Source organism: Protopterus annectens, chromosome 17.part0 (genome assembly GCF_019279795.1).
Source record: "Protopterus annectens isolate FY-2018-M chromosome 17.part0, PAN1.0, whole genome shotgun sequence".
In the NCBI taxonomy this organism is placed as follows: domain Eukaryota; kingdom Metazoa; phylum Chordata; order Ceratodontiformes; family Protopteridae; genus Protopterus; species Protopterus annectens.
In genome coordinates, this window is record NC_056751.1 from 638,243,500 (window position 1) to 638,264,323 (window position 20,824).

At 37.2% G+C, this 20,824-nt stretch overlaps 1 protein-coding gene across 1 annotated transcript in view; it reads left to right on the top strand.

The window, feature by feature from the left end:
- LOC122791484 (extracellular calcium-sensing receptor-like) overlaps positions 1-20,824 on the top strand; it is a 108,566-nt gene that overhangs the window by 16,382 nt on the left and 71,360 nt on the right. The window contains exons 3-4 of the mRNA XM_044059227.1: positions 6,720-6,947; positions 15,894-16,017. Of these exons, the coding sequence (XP_043915162.1) occupies positions 6,720-6,947; positions 15,894-16,017 (352 nt within the window). The remainder of the gene's footprint in view (positions 1-6,719; positions 6,948-15,893; positions 16,018-20,824) is intronic.

Genomic DNA, 20,824 nt, shown 5'->3' on the forward strand with positions numbered 1-20,824 from the left:
AAGACACCTGTGGCTAGTATTCTTAAGCTAGACATACCTTGGTATCCACTGGGATGGGTTCCCCTCTATTAGTTCTGTGTGTGAGGCGTGGCCGGCACAGCTCACCGATTTGCAGTAGAATGTCCCTGTCCACCCTATAGTGCTCCACTATCTCCAGCTCATGTAGACCCTGGTAGGTTACTGGTCTGTACACTTTTCCCCTCCTCCTAATTGTGGGTCAGTTGTCAGCACTCTCCTCCACACCACCCTCAGTCTCTGGCACATATTGATGGAGTAAAGCAGCAGCAGTCTCTAACATTTTTAGTTTTGCCAGTTGAAAATCTTTCATCTGTGTAAACCAGTGGTGTAGAGTTTGTGGGCAAAGCCAGTCTGTAGGGTGTTTGTATGGTTTATAGTATTGTGCTGGGCAGTTGCATGTGTATTTGGCTGATTCTGATACATTCCACCTGCCAGCTATGCTAGTTCTCCTGGATTGCCTTCCTCCTGCTGTTTCCCCTACATCCAGTCTGTAGGGTGTTTGCATCATTTATAATAGTGTGCTGGGCTGCTGCATGTGTATTTGGCTGATTCTGATACATTCCACCTACCAGCTATGCTAGTTCTCCTGGATTGCCTTCCTCTTGCTGTTTCCACTACATCCAGTCTGCAAGGTGTTTGCATGGTTTATAGTAGTGTGCTGGGCTGCTGCATGTGTATTTGGCTGATTCTGATACATTCCACCTGCCAGCTATGCTAGTTCTCCTGGATTGCCTTCCTCCTGCTGTTTCCCCTACATCCAGTCTGCAAGGTGTTTCCATGGTTTATAGTAGTGTGCTGGGCTGCTGCATGTGTATTTGGCTGATTCTGATACATTCCACCTACCAGCTATGCTAGTTCTCCTGGACTGCCTTCCTCCTGCTGTTTCCCCTACAACCAGTCTGCATGGTGTTTGCATGGTTTATAGTAGTGTGCTGGGCTGCTGCATGTGTATTTGGCTGATTCTGACACATTCCACCTGCCAGCTATGCTAGTTCTCCTGGATTGCCTTCCTCTTGCTGTTTCCCCTACAACCAGTCTGCATGGTGTTTGCATGGTTTATAGTAGTGTGCTGGGCTGCTGCATGTGTATTTGGCTGATTCTGATGCATTCCTCCTGCCAGCTATGCTAGTTCTCCTGGATTGCCTTCCTACTGCTGTTTCCCGTTCCCATTTCCTCCTCATTTAAGTCCCGAGGTGCACTGCACATACCCAGCGTTCAGATGTGAACAGTGCTGCTGTTTCCTGTTTTTTTAAACCCAGTGCACGGAGTGCACACCCATTTAAGCAAGGAAAATAGTGCTCAACAATGTGAGACACTCCTCCTTCTTTAGCTGTGCTTAGCTAAGGGCAAACACGGGCCACAGAGCTCCAATAAGGTTACAGCATGCATGACACAGCCCCTTATGAAGTCATCCACTTCTTCTACTTATACAACCGTGTTGCTGCACCTACAAGGTTGGGTGCAATCTAACACTGAGAGGAAATCTGTGATTCAGTATCAATCCCCTCATTTGCATAGACCAGAATGCTAATTCATAGTTACCACACTCACACTGAGCCTTTCCTCTTAGCAACTACTATTCCCTGGTATTGTTCTCTTATGCGTGCCATTGACTATTATGGCAAAATGCAGATTTGGGTATAAAAACTTATTTCCCTCTTTTTTTTATTTTCATGATGATCCCGTTTGCACACCACTGCCCTATACTTAAACGGCTGAGATTGGCCAAAAAAAATAAAACTTGTTTTTTATAAAATTTCAGCTATTTTTATGCCAATGGCCATTGGCATGCCTACTACATAGAATACATGCTTTCTTTTGAGCTGTCATCCCTCTGTTTTATAATTTGCAGAAATGTATTCGGTTAGTAACCGACTATTCATGCACAGACACCTGCCTGCTTCCCGGATCGCTAATTCACCTCATTTCATGGTTTTCACCTGCAAATGAGGTAATTAGCATGTGGCAGTGGTGTCCATGTTGGAATAGTGTAGGGGTGCTCATTCACATCTCCAGGGCTCGATCCTGGATCGCTCATTGGCCATATTGTGTGCAGCAGCTCTGGCACTATTCAGACACTCCGTGCACAGCTTGGTGAATCCTGGGGTATGTGTCAGTCTTGGTGTCAGAGGTGTAAGACATCTCTGGCAAAATATGAAGTGTTACCTATCATCTTATCCCAAGCTGACACATACTGGATTTCTTTAGAATCCCACCAACTACCTAGCAAATTGTTAACACTAATTATCATGTCTTTGTATCTGGACATCATTCATGGACAAAGTGTGATACTACTTATGACTAGTGTATTCCCTGATCACAACACATGATGAGTAAGTTTTACTATGTGTCTCTGTATATCCCTTATTTTATTTTATGCTTGAGAGTCTTGCTTGTCAGGGTCAACTGATGCTGACTTCAGATTCCCCTTTACATACATTTTTTTCAATCTCCTTTGAGCCATTATGTTTGGGCACCCCGATATCTCCATCTTATGGATGAGTCCCATTTGTCTAAGTGAGAAAATATACTATTTGATCATGAAGACTTAGATTCCCCATGAATTGGAAGAAGAGAAGATGTGCAGGGGGTTATCATACTCCATCTTGCTGTTAGGCACTTTTCTTGGTGTGCCACAACTTACTTTATCTTGCTGTTTAGTGGAGAAGTGTGAACTCTGCCAGTAGACAGGATGTGGAATATTCTATAATGCTCAGCAAAAGAAGAGGATGTAAATGTTTTTGAAAATGGGTAATGTTGTGCCAGTCATGAATAAGACCTTAGTGCAGTTGATAATAGAAAATGTATAACCCTACTAGGGTATACAAAAATAGTATTGAGTGCTACTGGTCTACATGGGAATAATGGCCAAGTGAAACAGGAGTCACTGCTATGGCCTAGTAAAACTGAACACTGTATTAAAACCTAATAAAATAGAACAGAGTATTATGGCCAAATAAAACTAAAGACATGGTTATGCATGGATATGTTGACTTTTTAATTGGTTCTCATCACTCTTAATGTGAATAAATGGTGGAAGCTGTACCTGAGGACAAATAAGTCTTGCTACTCCACACAGAGGAGGTTAAGTTAAATAGGCTTGAACCTGACCCATGCAGAAGGCATGTTCTGTGAGAAGCAAGACATCATCTTGTTTTGGCTGTTCCTGTTAGGAGTCATCACAATGGATCATCCGTTTCTATTTCTTCCTGTTCTCTGCATCTTGCTCTGTCACACCAACCACCTGCATGTCCTCTCTTACCACATCCATAAACCTTATCTTAGGCCTTCCTCTTTTCCTGTTACCTGGTAGCTTCATCCTTAGCATCTTTTTCCCAATAAAGTCAGCATCCCTCCTCAGCATATGTCCAAACCAACTTAATCTTGCCTCTCTCGCTTTGTCTCCAAACCTTCCAACTTGGGCTGACCCTCTAATATACTTAATCCTAATCCTGTGCACCCTTGTCACGCCTAGTGCAAATCATAACATCAAACTTTTAAAAGTCAAAAAACAAACCACAATCCAAAAATCGGCCTTGGTTGCAACAAGATAAAGAAAGATAAAAAATTCTTAAATAAGCAACTAAGAAGTGCTTACAGCAAGAACTTTAATTTAACAAATAAAAATAAAAATAAAAATAAATCAGATACATCCAATGAATCACTGGATGTATCTGATTTATTTTTATTTTTATTTGTTAAATTAAAGTTCTTTCTGTAAGCAAATCTTAACATCTTTAACTCTGCCACATCCAGCTCTAACTCCTGCCTTTTTGTCAATGCCACTGTCTCCAACCCATATAACATAGCTGGTCTCACTACCCTCTTGTAGACCTTTCCTTTCACTCTTACTGGTACTCGTCTGACACAAATCACTCCTGACACTCTTCTCCACTCACTCCACCCTGCCTGTACTCTCTTCTTCACCTCTCTCCCACACTCACCATTACTCTGAACTATTGATCCCAAGTATTTAAACTCATCCACCTTTGCCACCTCTACTCCTTGCATCCTCACAATTCCTCTATCTTCCCTCTCATTCACACACATATATTCTGTCTTAGTCCTGCTGGCCTTCATTCCTCTTCTCTAGAGCATATCTCCATCTCTCCAGGGTCTCCTCCACCTGTTCCCTACTCTCACTACAAATCACAATGGCATCTGCAAACATCATAGTCCACGGGTACTCCTGTCTGATCTCATCTGTCAACCTGTCCATCACCATTGCAAATAAGAAAGGGCTCAGAGCTGATCCTTGATGTAATCCCACCTCCACCTTAAACGCATCTGTCATTCTGACCGCAGACCTCACCACTGTCACACTACCCTCGTACTTATCCTGTACCACTCTTACATACTTCTCTGACACTCCCGACTTCCTCATACAATACCACAACTCCTCTCTAGGCACCCTGTCATATGCTTTCAAGTCTACAAAAACACAATGCAACTCCTTCTGACCTTCTCTGTACTTCTCCATCAACACTCTCAGAGCAAACATCACATCTGTAGTGCTCTTTCCTGGCATGATACCATACTGCTAATCCCTAATCATCACGTCCCTTCTTAACCTAGCTTCCACTACTCTTTCCCATAACTTCATGCTGTGACTGATCAATGTAATCCCTCTGTAGTTACTACAGCTCTGCACATCACCCTAGAAGCCAGACAAATTCACAAAATCACTTTCTATTGAGCCACAGCTCACTAATAGTAAATCTGTGTCTGAAGAACGTTATAGAAAATGGCAGCCTTGATGAAGAAGAGTTTTCTTACTTCTCTAAAATCCTGTGACCTTGGAGTTGCAGTAATCAGTTAGGGAAGGAGTGGATTAGTAAAGCCTTGAAGATGGTCAAGAATGTCTAAAATTTATTTTTAACTGTATTTTGTCAAATCATTGAAATGCCAGTTCCAAATGCTGCTTTGTGCAACCTGCATTATAGAAAGGTAACTCTGAAAGTGTTGTGAACCCGTGTGGAATATGGTGATTGGGAAATGGGTGAAGGTCTTGCAGTCTTAATTGAGGGCCTCTATGTACCTGTATACATTCAAAGTAGGAGCGGGTAGACAGCTTGACAATGGGAACAATATGACTAATCTATTTAACCTTTTGAGTGAAGATGCAAACAGTGAGCCATGAGCAGTTAAGTGGCTAAAAGGAAAAGTGAAAACAAAAAATCAGGAAGGTTTAACATGGCTCACACAGTTGGCAAAGTTTAGATGGGTTGACGAAAGAGAAAGCAGGCTGCAAGTTAAGTTTCCGTACTATTATAGAACTGAATGGTATGGTTGAAAGGGAAGAGAGAGCATCTGAGAGTGTTACAGTGGGGCATGAAAGTCTGTATTTCTTCTATCCTAGGCAGGCCACAAACTGTCCACAGGACCAATAACTTTAAAAAGTAGTCAGAGAGTATGTAAATGTAAAAAGTCAGTGTTTTTTTTTTCTGTAATGCTTTGCTGCATATCTTTTGAAGTGCATTTATGTTTTGTTTTATATACAAAATATTGTAGTATTAGAAAAGGAATTAGGTGTAGTATTTCATTTCCCTTTATAGTTGGGTTTAGGATTAGGGTTAGGTTTAGGTTTTGGAATAGTTGTAGGTTATGTAATGATGTTCTGTCCCATAACTTGGTCAGTGAGGATACCTTCTCTAAGAAACACAAAATATAATTCTCTGTATTTATTTATTTACTTGCTTGTTAGTTTATTTTTTGAAAAAAAAAATGGTTTATCAACTTTTTGACTGTTTGATTGTTGCTTCATGTTGCTAAGAAAAAAAAATTTCTTGCACAGACAAAAATGTTCGTCTCATCAAAGTTCAGTTTTGGTCAAAAGTAGCAATAATGACAACTTATGATGCCTGTGTGCAGATAATTACAATTTTATAAGCATACATTGCAGAGTTTATGGACTTGAAAATAGCATTCATTGTAAAGGTCTTATACTGATTTACCTATTATAGCAGCCTGCAGCTATTGCTGAAAGTACACTATATACACTGCAGTGCATTAATACACATGCTAGGTACTATGAATAATATATAATATATAGATATTACTGGTAAGCACTAAACAACTTCAGTACTAAAATTTAGAATAAACAGCATTTTCAATAACAAATGCTCTCTGATTTGCAGGTGACATTTCCTTTTAATTAATCAGTCCTGGAAAGTCTGTCCATATGTGTATATATATATATATATATATATATATATATATATATATATATATATATATATATTTATTTATTTATTTATTTAACGTTGTCTTGAGTCAATGTCAAAATCATTAGCTGTGTTATGCCCATTGCTTGTGTGGATTGGCTGTAGGACAAATGAGAAGTGAAGCATGAATGAATGTGTAAGCAGGTACATGAAGGGAGCATTTTTCCCTACAGGAGTATTGGGGTGGTGGTGAAATGTAGCTGTGAAGTTATGTGGTAGTAGTAGTAATAATGAAATGTGAATGATAATAGCTTACTTTTTTCTAATTGAAACTAATGATTCATAGCTAGTATGTTATCCTGGATTTTAGCAAAGTATGATCACACACACACACACACACACACACACACACACACACACACACACACACACACACACACAAATACCCACACAAAAACGCACTTACATACACACACTAAATCATTCCTGGCATGCAAGAATACAAAATTGTTCTTACTCATTGCATCACATTTACAGCTTCTTCATCATGTAAAAAATGTTCATTTCCGAACCAGCGCTGGTGAAGATATGTACTTTGATGTGAATGGTAATCCTCCTCCTATATATGATATAATTAACTGTCAGCTGAGCTATAATGAGGCCCCAAGATATATTGAAGTTGGAAAATATGATGCCACTTCCAGTCCAGGCCAAGAGTTTAGTATCAATGAAAGCTTAATCTTATGGAGTGGCGGAAGTTCAAAGGTGAGACTTTATTCCTTATGGTGATGGTACTGATGATGATGAAGATGATGATGAATGAATTGGGAACAGCTGATGTAATAAGGTGAGATGTTTGGTAATGGATATTGTGCATGCCACTATCTTTTTACCTGTCATAAAGATCAGATGGAAAGTCCAAATATTGCCTTTTAACTAAGTTCTCCAAACGGACAGGCCATAATAGTTACTTTTTCATAACCATATGCATAGTGAAAGTTATTGGTTAAACGTATAAATGTTCTTTATTTACATTTCAGGATCATTTATACCATTAATTTATAATAAAAATGCATTTGCTGATTAGTGGTGTGACATGCTACTTGGATAGTCTTAGAAATTGCATTATTCATTGTAATTTTAAGTTTTGTACCAAATAGAAATGATAGAAAATGACACCAGGATATGAGCTTTACTAATTGTAATATTTAGCCTACCCCAGTGTATAACACAGTCTTGAAATGTGCTGCAACCTTTGGAATCATAAATCTTTTTTTCTGTTTATATTGGAAAATCTGTGCCATTTCCAGAGTATTTAAGATGGCACAAATGTGAGCCATTGTTCTGTGCATTTCCATTCAACTATTGTTTCTCCTATGAGATTATTTATTAAATAGTAATACATGTGCTGCTTTCCTGTTACCTGTTTGGAAGATTCCTACTAACATGGTGATATCCCAATGCATGAGTGCACACTTGTACTGTAGGAGTCAATCACTGTCTGTACATAAAATATATTAATTCTCTAATGTCTCATCTTGCACTGCACATAGTGGTTACAGTAAATTATATGCAAACCGAGCAAGTACTGTTTCACTGCTAACATTTCATCAAAACAGCACCTTGATAATAACATAGCAAACAGAAAAAAATATTTTCTTTAGAGTCATAGCAGAGCATATTCATGCACCTGCTGGGATGGTCTCCCTGCACCATCAATATGATCAGGTGTGTGACTGTCACATTAAGAAAAGGCCAAAGTCTACAACATAATGAGTATGGAGATGTGTAGTTACTGAGTTGTGGTAAATGAACTACATCACCAAACTGTGACTTGACTATGACAAAATGCCATGTCCACTATGTAGTGTTGTGTTAGTTCATGTGTGCATCTTACATGATTGTATCACTTTCTTGCTATCTTACCACATGGCTCTTGTATTCAGTGAAGATAGTCTGTCTGCATAAGTTCTGCTGACCATGGCTGTGCATTTGTACAATGTCAGTGTCATCTTCCTCTTTCAGTACTCAGTTATATAATGAGAATGGCTCTCATACAGCCAACATTGTTTCATAAAGTCTGTGTGCTCTGTGCTACCAGACCTTGCCATATACTACACATAGGAATTGCATTCTACATTAAGATTTCGATTTAAGAGAAATGATTTAGTGCAGGTATCCAATGAACAGAAAAACATGCTACCAGAACATACCTCTGGTGTGTGTAAGTCTGTGAATTCACTGTGTGAGAAGAATATCCTCAAACTGTCAACAGACAAAACATTACTTAAATATATAAGTAAACCTGGGATCAACAAACACTTCTACACATTTGTGCATGATGAAAAAACTGTGATTTTTTTTATTTTAGACTCATTTTAAAATCAGACAGAAGACATAATACTATACATATCCATGACAACTTGAATATCATCCAAGGAGCAGAAGCAGAATTTACAATGCAGTCTGCAGTTTGTTTTTTTTTCCCAAATTTTTTATTGATTTTCCAATAACAATCATTTAAACAACAAATTATAATAAAACTATATACAAATTTTACAAAGGCCTCAAGCACTATATAAAATGTTATAAATGAAAAGAAGGGTACAATATTCATTCATTCATACTTTCAAAACGACTAATTTGATGAAGACAAATCTAAATTCAATGACTGAATAAGGGCTGAAACTTTTGTCCAGGGGTTGTTAGTCCATTTTCTGGGATATATTCTTGCTTCTTTAACTTTTATTTCCATTGACGCTACTTCAACCAGGAGGATCTTGAAATCATGTAAGGTTGGAATGGAGGATGACTTCCATCTTCTTGTAATACATTTTTTGGCTACTGCTAGAATTGTCCAAAGAAGATACTCATTTTTGTTATTCAATACAATAGATTCATTTACATTGAGAAAAATTAATGATTTTGATAATATAAAGGAATCAGTAAAGATGGCTTGGAGAAAATTTTCAACATCATTCCAAAATTTCTTAATGCAAGAACAATCATAAAAGATATGAGACCAATCGGCCTTGCATTTTAAAGAACACCTCCAACACATCTCCTGCTCTGAGGAGCTAAATTTAGCAATCTTACTAGGCGTGTAAAAACCTCTATGCAAAAATTTCCATGAGAAAATTTTCCATATTTGTTAGTTTAAGAGAATGTAAAATTTTTGATTTAGTCACAGAAATTAGGGACAATGTGCAATCTTTAGTGATAAAATCCCAAAACCTCTGACTAGGAGTAGTCGATGGAATTCACCATGAAGTATTTCATTCATAAGAGTTATGCATTTAGGTGGAGAACTAAAGGAAGAACTTTGTATTGTTCTGCATAAGTCTTGAGTAAATGGAAGCAGACTATTTTGAACTAGCCAGTCTGATGATGGTAGGTCATATTCTTTTATCAGAATTTGTGTATCTATGGTAACTAAATATTTTGTACAATGTAACCAGCATATAATTTTTTTTCCTTTCTCAATAGCTGAGTCTATCTAAACTTATATTATCAAAAAATTTTTTTGTATCTTTAAAGGGGAATAGAAGCTGGATCCATATTTTAATGTCAGTATTGTTATTTACAAAGCTTCTAAAGGACTTATAAATCCAATTTAAGTAATCTAGATTAGTGAATTTAATAGTATTATACTGTATATTAATACAAAGTACATACCAAAGCTTGTTACTTAATTCACTTAATTGTAATTTTTTTATTAGTTTATTTCATTTAGGATGATACTTGTATGTAGCATTTTCCAAGCCGAAGAGTAGTTGGGATCTATCCAATTTAATATTGTTTTTAGGTTAGAGGCATTGATACAGGATTCTAAATCTGGAAAATTTATTCCTGCAAGCTCCCATGGTCTGATATGATTGGTTAGAGCTATTCTATTTTTTGGGGGTACCATAGACATTTTAATAGAGTTTTGTTTATTTCTTTTAAAAAAAATTACTGGGTAATACAGAAATAGAAAGAACTATGTAATTTATTTTTGGCAATAAGATCATTTTAATTAATTGTAATCTATCTTCAAATTTTAGATGCAATTTATTCCATTTTTCTGTGAGAGTTTTTAGTGAGTTTATAATGTTTTTATAGTTTGTGTTTAAAGTTAGGTCTATATTTTCACATAGGTCAATCCCTAGATACTTCAAAGAAGAAACCTGTTTCCCAATTATTTCATTATTGGTTGAATTGGTATTATCATTAGAATTTTTTTATTCAATATCATATGATTAGATTTAGAACTACTAATTTTAAGGCCAGAAATATAGTAAAATTTTTTGACTAGTATATCTAATTCTTGTAAGGATTCTTCGGAATTTATTAAACTAAGCAAGATATCATCTGCAAATAATATTATCTTGGCATTAAATTGATTATTTATATTTAGGCCTATAATTTTAGGATCTGACTGAATTGCCAAAGAAAGAGGTTCTATTGCTTAAGCGAATAAAATCGGAGACAATGGGCATCCCTGTTTGGTACCTTTAGTAATTTTAATTTGCAGTCTGCAGTTTGTGAAGACAAAGTGAGTGAGATAAAAAGTGGAAATGAAAGCTTTAAATATTACTGCTGTCAACTCTGGTTGTGAAGTATAACAAGAATATAACTGGTACTGTTATTAAACATTGCACAAAATGGAGTAGATCTGGTATGCAGTAGAACTAAATACCAAAGCCCTACATGACTAATGGGAATTGGTACAAAATTGGGTAGCACACTATACAGAATCTAACCTCATTTTGTAGGCATAGTACTCCATACATAGAGCAGACAAGTAAATTGCCCTCTCCAGGCCAGTACACTAGTTAGAAAGATTATACCACCTGCATGTGGGCTGCTGCCAATGGGATAACTTTTGAAACTTAAACTGTGTTCCTATAATAGTGTAATGATTGGGTCTATGTCAGTTCTGTGTATGCTGACATTGCTGAATGGCAGTGCATCAAAAATGCAGTATCTTGAAACCCCATACCCCCCTGCTAACTATATACATCAACTCCAAGATCACACAACAGTAGGGAAAAGGGAACATTTCCTGATACCACCATAATGCAATCTCCATCAGAACGGTCCAAGATACTGCATTTTCGATGAAGTGCCATTCGGAGATGTCACAATTTGCTGAATTGACATAGACCCATAATGATCATGTCTGACTGAACCCTCTTCCTCCCTGATGTGCTGTTCAGCTATCACAGCTGTGTACCAGGTGGGCAGCTAGTGTGCAATGCATGTGAAGATTAGCTTCACAGGAAAACAACAGCATTCTCACACTTCAGACAAAAGTACGCTGTGTCTGAAAACAACAGCATTCTCACACTTCAGAGACAAGTACACTGTGTACCAAGACTGTTTGCTGGCAGTGACAGAGGTGCACTAACACAGTGGAGTTAATTGGTCTCCTTTGCATACATAACTTCAAATCCTGTCACTGCTACTCTATACAACAAGGTAAGCTGCACATATGAAATAATACAACAGAGTACAGTACACTTGGTAGTTCTCATATTCAAGCTGCCATCTGTTGATGCAGTTCACTTAAAGGAATGCACCTGTAAATTTAAGCCGCAATTTCAATGCACACACACACACACACACACACACACACACACACACACACACACACACACACACACACACACACACACGCACGCACACACATGCAAACAAACATGCATGTGCACAATAATACACATTATCACATGTCGAATGACACACACATATACTGTTAGATACATATGTTGATATAGATATAGATACAGATATAGGTTGTCCTTAAGGACTCATTTGCATATTGCACATGTGCCTCCACTGCAGGAGGTTTAATATATTACACAGTGAAGACTCTAGCTTGGCTTGGTCGTTCTTGCAGTTTCTATTAAATGGTTTGTTTGTATGACCTTTTTAACCTTTGGTTTGGTTATATGTCTATATAGATAGATATATAGAAATATAGATTGATATAGATTCAATAAATATATATCTATATTAACTATAAGGATTTCCAGTGCTCAATGATATAAATGAAGATTATTGAAGTGAGAGCTTCACCAAGGCAGACCAGTTTCACTAAATTAGCATTATCAGCATTATCTATACATAGATAAATTGATGTGTGTGATTGATTTTGAAATATTTTAATGACTCACTTCATCTGATTAGAGGAAATATAGTAGTCATTTTTTTGTATTACTGATATTTGTTAGGTCCCATAGTCAGGTATAATTTGCCCCAGATATTAACTTTCAGATAATACTTGCTAAGTTATTGCCTTAATGTTGAATGACACATCTATGCACTGTATAAGAAACAGAATCTAATGACATATTTTGAAGGTTTTCTGAGTAATTCAGGTTTCCATCCCTGTGATTTTTCTATTAAGGAATCATAATACCTTTTCAAATTGTTTCAGATGGAGTACAACATTGAAAAGAATTGCAGAATAGAACAGTGAATTATTAAGAGTCTAGAGATCTATCTGGAGTAATTAAACATGCCCTTTTGAATTAGATATGTTACAGAATATGCTTTAATGTCTTTTGCATGTTTTATTTATTTATTTAACATCTGTTAACTGGGAAAGTCCGACTTGGAACAAAGCCAATTTTCAACAGAGGCCCGGGGAGAAAGCTCCAGATGCTTGGCTTTGTAATGTGGGAGGAAACCCACACAAATGCAGGGAGGACATGCAGACTCCACACAGAAGGCACCCCAGCCAAGAATCGAACAGGAGAACCTGTTGCTGTAAGGTGACAACGCTACTGCTGCACCACTGCGACAGCCACACCAGTCAGTGTTTAAACTGTTGCCTACTATTTCTCATGAGCTTTATTGATGGTGGCATTTTTACTTCTTGGCTATTGGTTTTGTAATCAGACTTGATCTATAAGATACATACTACAATCTGCAAGATACTCAATGCACATGCACAAATCCATGCAATCCTCTTGCCCATAGGGACTATATATTGGGTAAAATCTAATTATATTGGTGAGGCTTGCAAGGGCCATTAAGCCTTTTGCCTAGTAATCTTTTATGAACCTATGAACTTTATGTCCTTTGTTGCCAAGTACCTCAGTTCTAAATAATTGGTACTGCATTAGCTTTTTTTTTTTGTACATTGTCTTGGAGATCTTTAGAATTTTTATTGAAATAACTACATTATCCATTTTCCAGTCATTAAAATTGTGACACTGCCAGCCCGGCTATCTAGAATTTTGTAAATAATTCTATGCCATTTGTGAATATTGATATAATTTATATAGAACAGTATATGCACTGAGCTTAAAAAATGTAACCACAGCATACCCTGCTGGAACACAGAAGATTAACTTGCAAAGATTTAAGAAAATAAGTTGAAATTAAGTTGTTTTATGATTGTATTTCAAAGTTAGTTTCAATGCAGCAAGGAGACAGGATGTCAAACTAGGGTGCCTTCTGCATTTTTTGTAAGTGTTTTATTTTTTATGACTTTCAGGATTTGCAAACTTCTGAAGGCTATGTATTCTCACAGAGAGCTGTTAAATTCTGTTAGTTTTGACAAAAGGGGTTTAGCTTGGAAACTGAAGTCAGGTGACAAAGAGTGATGCCATCCAAGCTAACCCAGCAGTAATGTTTGATATTAATTTAAGAACTATTGTGAATTTGATATTTTGACTTGAACCTAGCAAGAACATCCACTCATCATCATCTGCACTTGCTTTGCTCTGTAAGTAAGTTATTTAGGGCATGGTGTCTCATTTAGATATAGACAGAAATATAGTAAAAATTAGTTTAGATGTTTTCTGTGTTTATTTGAGACTTGTCCTGCAATGTTGTTTTAAGATATTTCCTGTGATTTTGGACTCTGAAGTAACTATGTTGGATTTACTGAGTATTGTCTTGTTCTTTTACTATTTATTATTAAATATATTTAAACATGTCTTTGTGGCTGATATTTGTGAGACATATTTAAGCTCTTAGAGTACTTGCATATGTATTTGGTGACATTGTACAGACCACTCCTGACAGCCTGGCACTTGGTCAAAGCTACCATTTGGAGTATTAGTAATATTACATAGTAGGATTGGATACCCTTGGTTAAAAGCCTAGAGTAGCTGATAAGAGTGGTTGGTGGCAGTGATAACTACCTTATAGTCAGGGCTGTAGGAGGCATAGCTAGTAAACCTGTGCCAGCCTTTCCAGGTGTGTGTGTGTGTGTGTGTGTGTGTGTGTGTGTGTGTGTGTGTGTGTGTGTGTGTGTGTGTGTAAATCAAATCTCAAAGTGTGTGTGTGTGTGTGTGTGTGTGTGTGTGTGTGTGTGTGTGTGTGTGTGTGTGTGTGTGTGTGTGTGTGTCAGCTACTTGGGCAGGGACATGAAGCACTGGTTGGACTTAGAGGGTGCTGGGTTTTTGGCTTTACCACTCAGCTGAGATCTCAACCCTATAGCTGTGCCAGTGGGGAGTCTTACTGGGGATCTGGAGAAAGAGATAAAAACCAGACCCAGACTAACTGTGGTCTCTGTGTGCTCTTAAGGGAAATTGCACTTTAATATTTGTGTACTTGTCATCCTCTCATTGTGTACATCCCTCACTTTTGCCAGTGGTGAGGATTGAGGATCCTTGATTACTGGACCAGTACAGGCGCATCACAAACATATTTGGTTATCCACATGCCATTTTCTACTATGTGTGGGATTCAGACAACCACAGGCTGATGCCCTTTCCAGTTCATAAGCAGACCCATTGCAGGGATTCTATACACTCTGTATCACCATGGTGATCCATCTCCATGGCAATGACCAGACAACCAGTAGCTGATGCCCTTTCCAGTTCATAGGCAGGCCCAGTGTGGTGATTCTACACACTATGAATCACCATGATGGTCCGTCTCTATGGCTATGCCAAGTGATAATAAGGCATACTTGGGAAATCAGTCTACAGTAATTAGCAAGATGTTGTCTCCCAGAAATGTCTGCAGTAAGGGATTTATGCCTGTGAGTGATTTAGAAAATTCTTCAGACATGTAAATTAGCACAGCCAGCCATGACAATTAACACATAACACAGCCAAAATGCCAGGTTCCTTCATCACTTTCATTGTGAAAGATCACATTAAAGATAAGAATCGGGGAGCTTAACAAATATGTAGTGATAGTGGGGTATGAATGGCATTGTATGTGTATGAGTGAGTGTGTGTGTGTCTGTGCGTGTGTGTGTGTGTGTGTGTGTGTGTGTGTGTGTGTGTGTGTGTGTGTGTGTGTGTGAGCTGTTAAGCCTCTGCGAGCCTTTAAACATCAATCAGCCTATTATAAATTAGAGAAAGAAAACTATGCCACCTTTTTTTGCTTAATTCCAGCTGGAAATCCAACTAGATTGATTTAATTTTGACACAAGATATTTATGCTTTTCTAGTTAGCATCTTTTAAAATCATTTCCCCATTCTTTTATTGGGTGCAGTACAGGCAGACTGTCTTCTACATAGTTTAAAATATGTTTGTGCTTTTTTCACTGCACTTAGCTTTTAATGTGTATTAATTTACCCTTCATAGTATGTTGCAACTTAACTCTTTCATTGATGATGGAGCTTGCATATCTCTGTGACACCTGTACAGATGCTGCTGGTGTAAATCCTGTAACAATGCAATGAACAGCAGCATATAAGGAGTTCTAAACTCAGATTACATTGTTCCTTAGTATGTGTTACTCTCTTGATTGCTGTTTAGGTTCCCAAGTCTATATGTAGTGAAAGTTGCTCAACTGGATATAGAAAAGCCACCATGGAAGGAAAGCCTATATGCTGTTTCCTCTGCATTCCATGCTCTGAGGGGGAAATCAGCAATGTAAGCGGTAAGTAAAAAAATATGAAACAGCTGAAAACATCTATTAATGTAGCAGAAAATTGCATGTTTGGTTTTCGCAGTTTAGTTTGCAGAGTAAATGAACTGATGAACAATACATTTACTTCTGTACAGCTCATTTGAATTTTATAGATATACATTTGCAAATGCAGTGACACCTTTTTCCTCCATTATCCTACTGTTAACAAAGCTTTGAATTTCATTTCCTTTTCAGTCTATTCAGAATGCAGCAATTAAGACAATTCTGTCTCATTCATTTGGATGGTCAGATTTGGTATTCATGATCATATATTGTTTCTTCACGCTTTCTCTCTCTCCCTCTTAATCCATTACTAATAACCTTCTCTCCTGTCTTTCATCTCTGTTTCTCCCACACTTCTTACCTCTACTGCTATCTCTTTCAACTTCTTAAACCTTCCTTACCCATAGTCTTCCATTCATTTTCTTCTTACACACTGTAACTTCTGCAACATCACTGCTATACCCTCTTAAAGTCTTTCCTAACTCTAAAGTCTTTGTCTTTTCCTTAGCGCCATGCATTTAGATTCAACCATATTATTATGTCAACTATAATTATACTATATTGTAATTAGTTTATCATGTGTGTAATAAGCATGTGTATATAAGCATTTTATATTCACCCAAACGTTCCACATCAACTATAGTTACACTACATTGTAATTAGTTTATAAAGTGGGTATCAAGCAAGTTTACATATTCCAAATGTACTACTGTTAACAAAGAATGATTTCCTCCATTTGCGCAGTATATACTCAGTGTGCCTTGTGATTTACTATATATTCTATTTGTGTTTTCTTGTGGAGCTTTTCTTCCCGGGCCTCCACTGAAAATGGGCTGCTCTGCTTGTACCAGTGGACTTTCCTGGTAAACAAATGTCAATAAATAAACAAATAAATAAATATATTTCTAAATGTGTAATTTGCCAGTGTAAGTCTTAGAATTTAGATAGCAAAGTCTACATGGAGAAACTCATACTCAGTAAAAGAGATGTAAAAGATGGAGTGAGAGTGAGGCTGAAAGAGTATAAATATGTGGGCAGCATACATCTCAATCTCTTATCCCAAGAAATCTGGGCAAAGACTGGTTCTTAAGACATCTAGATATAAATAGGTGATTGTTCCATACTGACACTATACAAAGATAAAACAAGTATTTCTTCACTACTGACATTATACATAATATTAAATTCAAAGTATAAAACATTTAGTATGCAAATAGTTAATGTACAATATCGCTAACAAACAAATATTAGATGAGACATAATACATGGAAAAGGAGGGATTTAATAAAGATGCTAGGAATAAATAAAATTGAGGCATGCTGTGAGAAACATTAGTCAGTAGGTAGATAATAATTAAATTTCGAAGAGGAAGAGAGTCATTGTACAGGTGATGAGTCAAGGATAGTGAGTGTAAGAATACTGAGGTACATACTGACATAAAACCTGGTTGTAAGAGAGTGGTGTAGTGTATTTGAAGGAGAAGGATAAAGTAAAATGGTTAGAAAGAAACTGAAATGTCACGTGGTGATTAAGATAGGAAGGTAAGTGAGAAGGACTAGTAGAAGGGCTTATTATGTAGAATGGGATGGGGATATAAAGGGATGGTGGTATGAGCTGACAAAGAGAAATGGAGTTTCTCGTGTAAGAAGTATATGCACAACCACATGTAGTTTAGGTGTTTTTATTTATTTATTCATTGCATTTATTTATTTAATTATTACATTTGTTTACCAGGAAAGTCCACTGGGCCTAAAAAAGTACATTTTCAGTGTAGGCTTGGGGAGAAAAGCTCCAACAAGGACATAGATACAGAAAAATTAAACATTAATTGATACATAAGTAGAAACAGTGTTACACATAGTGATTACAGTAATATATACAGAATATATACATAAAAGCAGGAATTTAGTTGGTTTGATTACAGTAATATATATATATATATATATATATATATATATATATATATATATATATATATATATATATATATATATACAGAATATATACATAAAAGCAGGAATTTAGTTGGTTGCCAGATGAATTCAATCAGAGAGGTATACATAGAGATATATCAATCAGCATTATTATGCCAGTATCAACAAGTGATGAAAAATAATAATTATGGACAAAATATCATCAGCCAGCAGAAGTAAAAAGCGTAGGAGTTTAGTTATCATATAAGAAGAAAGAAGAGGTTAGGTTATATAGCATGTACATATTCAGGAAGAGATGAGATCATTTTCAGTATTTGTTTGAAGGTGGTAGTTCTGCCTGAGTTTCTTAAAGAAGATGGAAGTGAGTTCTATACAGTGGCGGTGAAGGAGTAGAAGAGTTGACCAGCAGGTAAGGTGGGCTTTTCTACTTTTAGACGTAGATGTTTTTCAGATCTTAGTTGCCTGCTGGGTTGGTATTTGGCAAGTAGTATTGAGAGAACAGGATAATCTGTGGGTCTGTAGATTATTTTGTGCGCTGAAGTTAGTTGGATGAATGAGAGATGATGGGGGAGTTCCAGCCAGCCTAATTGTTTCAGTGAGCTACATTGGTAGGATGAGAATTTGGCCTCAGCTATTCTGCTTTAACACATATCAAGTTTGGATTTTGTAGAATTTTGGATATTAGCAAGGAGAAGGTGCCATAAAGGAGAGAGGCTAATAAAAAGGTGGTTGCAATGGTTTGTCTAGTAGAGAGGCTAAGAAAGCATTGGTGCCTGTAGAGCATACCAAGCTTTTGTTGTGTTTTTTTGATGATACTGTTTATGTATAGGTCAAAGTTAAGGTTTTCATCTATAATAATTCCTAATAGTTTAGTGTGTGAGACACCTTCTATGGTATTGTCTTGGGCTTGTATAGTGACAAGTTTTTTTTATCTAGGAGAGTGGTTTTCTTGGATGTAAAATGTACGAGTTTAGTTTTTTTCGGATTTAGGGCAAGATGATTGTTAAGCATCCAAGATTCAGTAGAGGTGAGGGCATTCTTGGTGATTTGTTGTTCAGAGCCAAATTTGCATTGCATATTACAGTAGAGTCATCAGCATACTGGATTACTGAGCATTGTGGAAGAGTGGAGTGAAAGTTGTTAATAAAGATGCTAAATAAGAGAGGACCAAGTATGGAGCCTTGTGGTACCTGTATTAAGGAAGGAGAAGAGGGCAGTAGTTGTGCTGTGTCCTGGTCTGAAACAATGCTGACTGGGTGATAGAATTTGGTTTTCAAGCAGGTGGTTGTGGAGTTGGGCATGGATGCATTTCTCCAGTATTTTAGAAAGGGGTGAGAGAATTGCTATGGGCCAAAAGTTTGTGATGTTTGTGTTGGTGCCACCTTTGTGTAAGGGGAGAATGAATGTTTTTTTCCAGATGTCTGGAACAAGGAATTCTTTAATTGATCTGTTAATGGGTATGCTGATGTGATAAGCTATACAGTTTGCAGCTAGCTGCAGGAAGTGTGGGAGTAGATTGTGAGGGGCTAGAGTACAGGGATATAGCTTAACTAAAAGTTTTTTTATTGTGGTGGTAGGTATGGAAGAGAATTTTAGGTTGGAGTCGAGGGTAGGATTGTTTTATGGGATGATTTGGTCATCAGCTGTCTTGGTGGTGGTGGTGTTAACTGTAGGAAAGGTACGTTAGGTTAGCTATGGTGTCAAGTGAAGTAGGAATTGAAGAGGGTGGCAAGTTCGGCTGGAGTTTTGTGTGGCTCAGGCGATGGGTTGCTTTGAGAGCCTGGGTGTAATGGTTGGTTAATGGAGGACCAGAATTTTTTGGGATTGTGTTTATGTTGGCTTTGTAGATGGTGGTAGTGAGCTTTTTTATCTCTGGTTATTAGATGTATTGCCTGATTAAGGAGTTGTTTGTATTGTAGTAGAGTTAGGGGGGTATTTGTTTTTTTACCATGATTTCCAGATTTCATCCCTTGTGGACATAACTGTTTTGGTGGATTTTGAGAGCCACCTTGCATGGTTATGTTTTATTCATTCTTGCGGGTGGGTGCTTGCTTATGTAGGATGTTTAGGAATGTTGAGTTAAAGAATTCAGCAGCCTTATTTAGTGGTAGGGATTTGAGGAGTTCTCAATTTACTTAACTAAAGTTTCAATAAATATGGATGGTTGGAACTTAGTCAAATTTCTAGTTGATTTGTATTGGTGTTGGCCTGGGGTTGGGGTAGATTTGCATACAATATATGCTGGGTGGTGGTCACTAATGGTATTAGGTAGTATGCCTGCAGTGGTGAGATTGTTAGGGTGGGACACTAATATCCAGTCTATTGTGGAACCAAAATTGTTATTTTTGTGGGGTCTGGTGATGTCTTGAATTAGTTTGGAGAAGTTGTAAAGGTTTATGCTTTTTGAGAGGTTGTTTTGGGCAATGTCTAGCCAATCAATGTTAATATCACCTAGGATTCTGGTTTCATTATCTATCTTTTGGGATGTCCAAGCAAGTATGTTCTCTAATATTGTTATGTTGTTTCCTGGAGGAATATACAAAGCAATTATGCAAATGTTTTTATAATTGTTAAGTTTTAATATAGAGATTAGTACTTCGGCTGAGGAGAAGTTAGATGTTGGTTTTGAGTAGGGAATTAAAGAATATTTGCTAGGTAAGAGTATTGGTACTCCCCTTCCTCTCTTGTGGTGCCAATTGGCTGTTAGGCATGAGTAGCCTGGGGGGGAGAAATTCAGTCCTTGAGATTCATTAAACTTTTTTTCTGTGCAGGAACAGTGTAGCCGCTCCTGCATAGAATATGGCCACCGAGCAATTCAGGAAACAGCTAATCTGATGTGC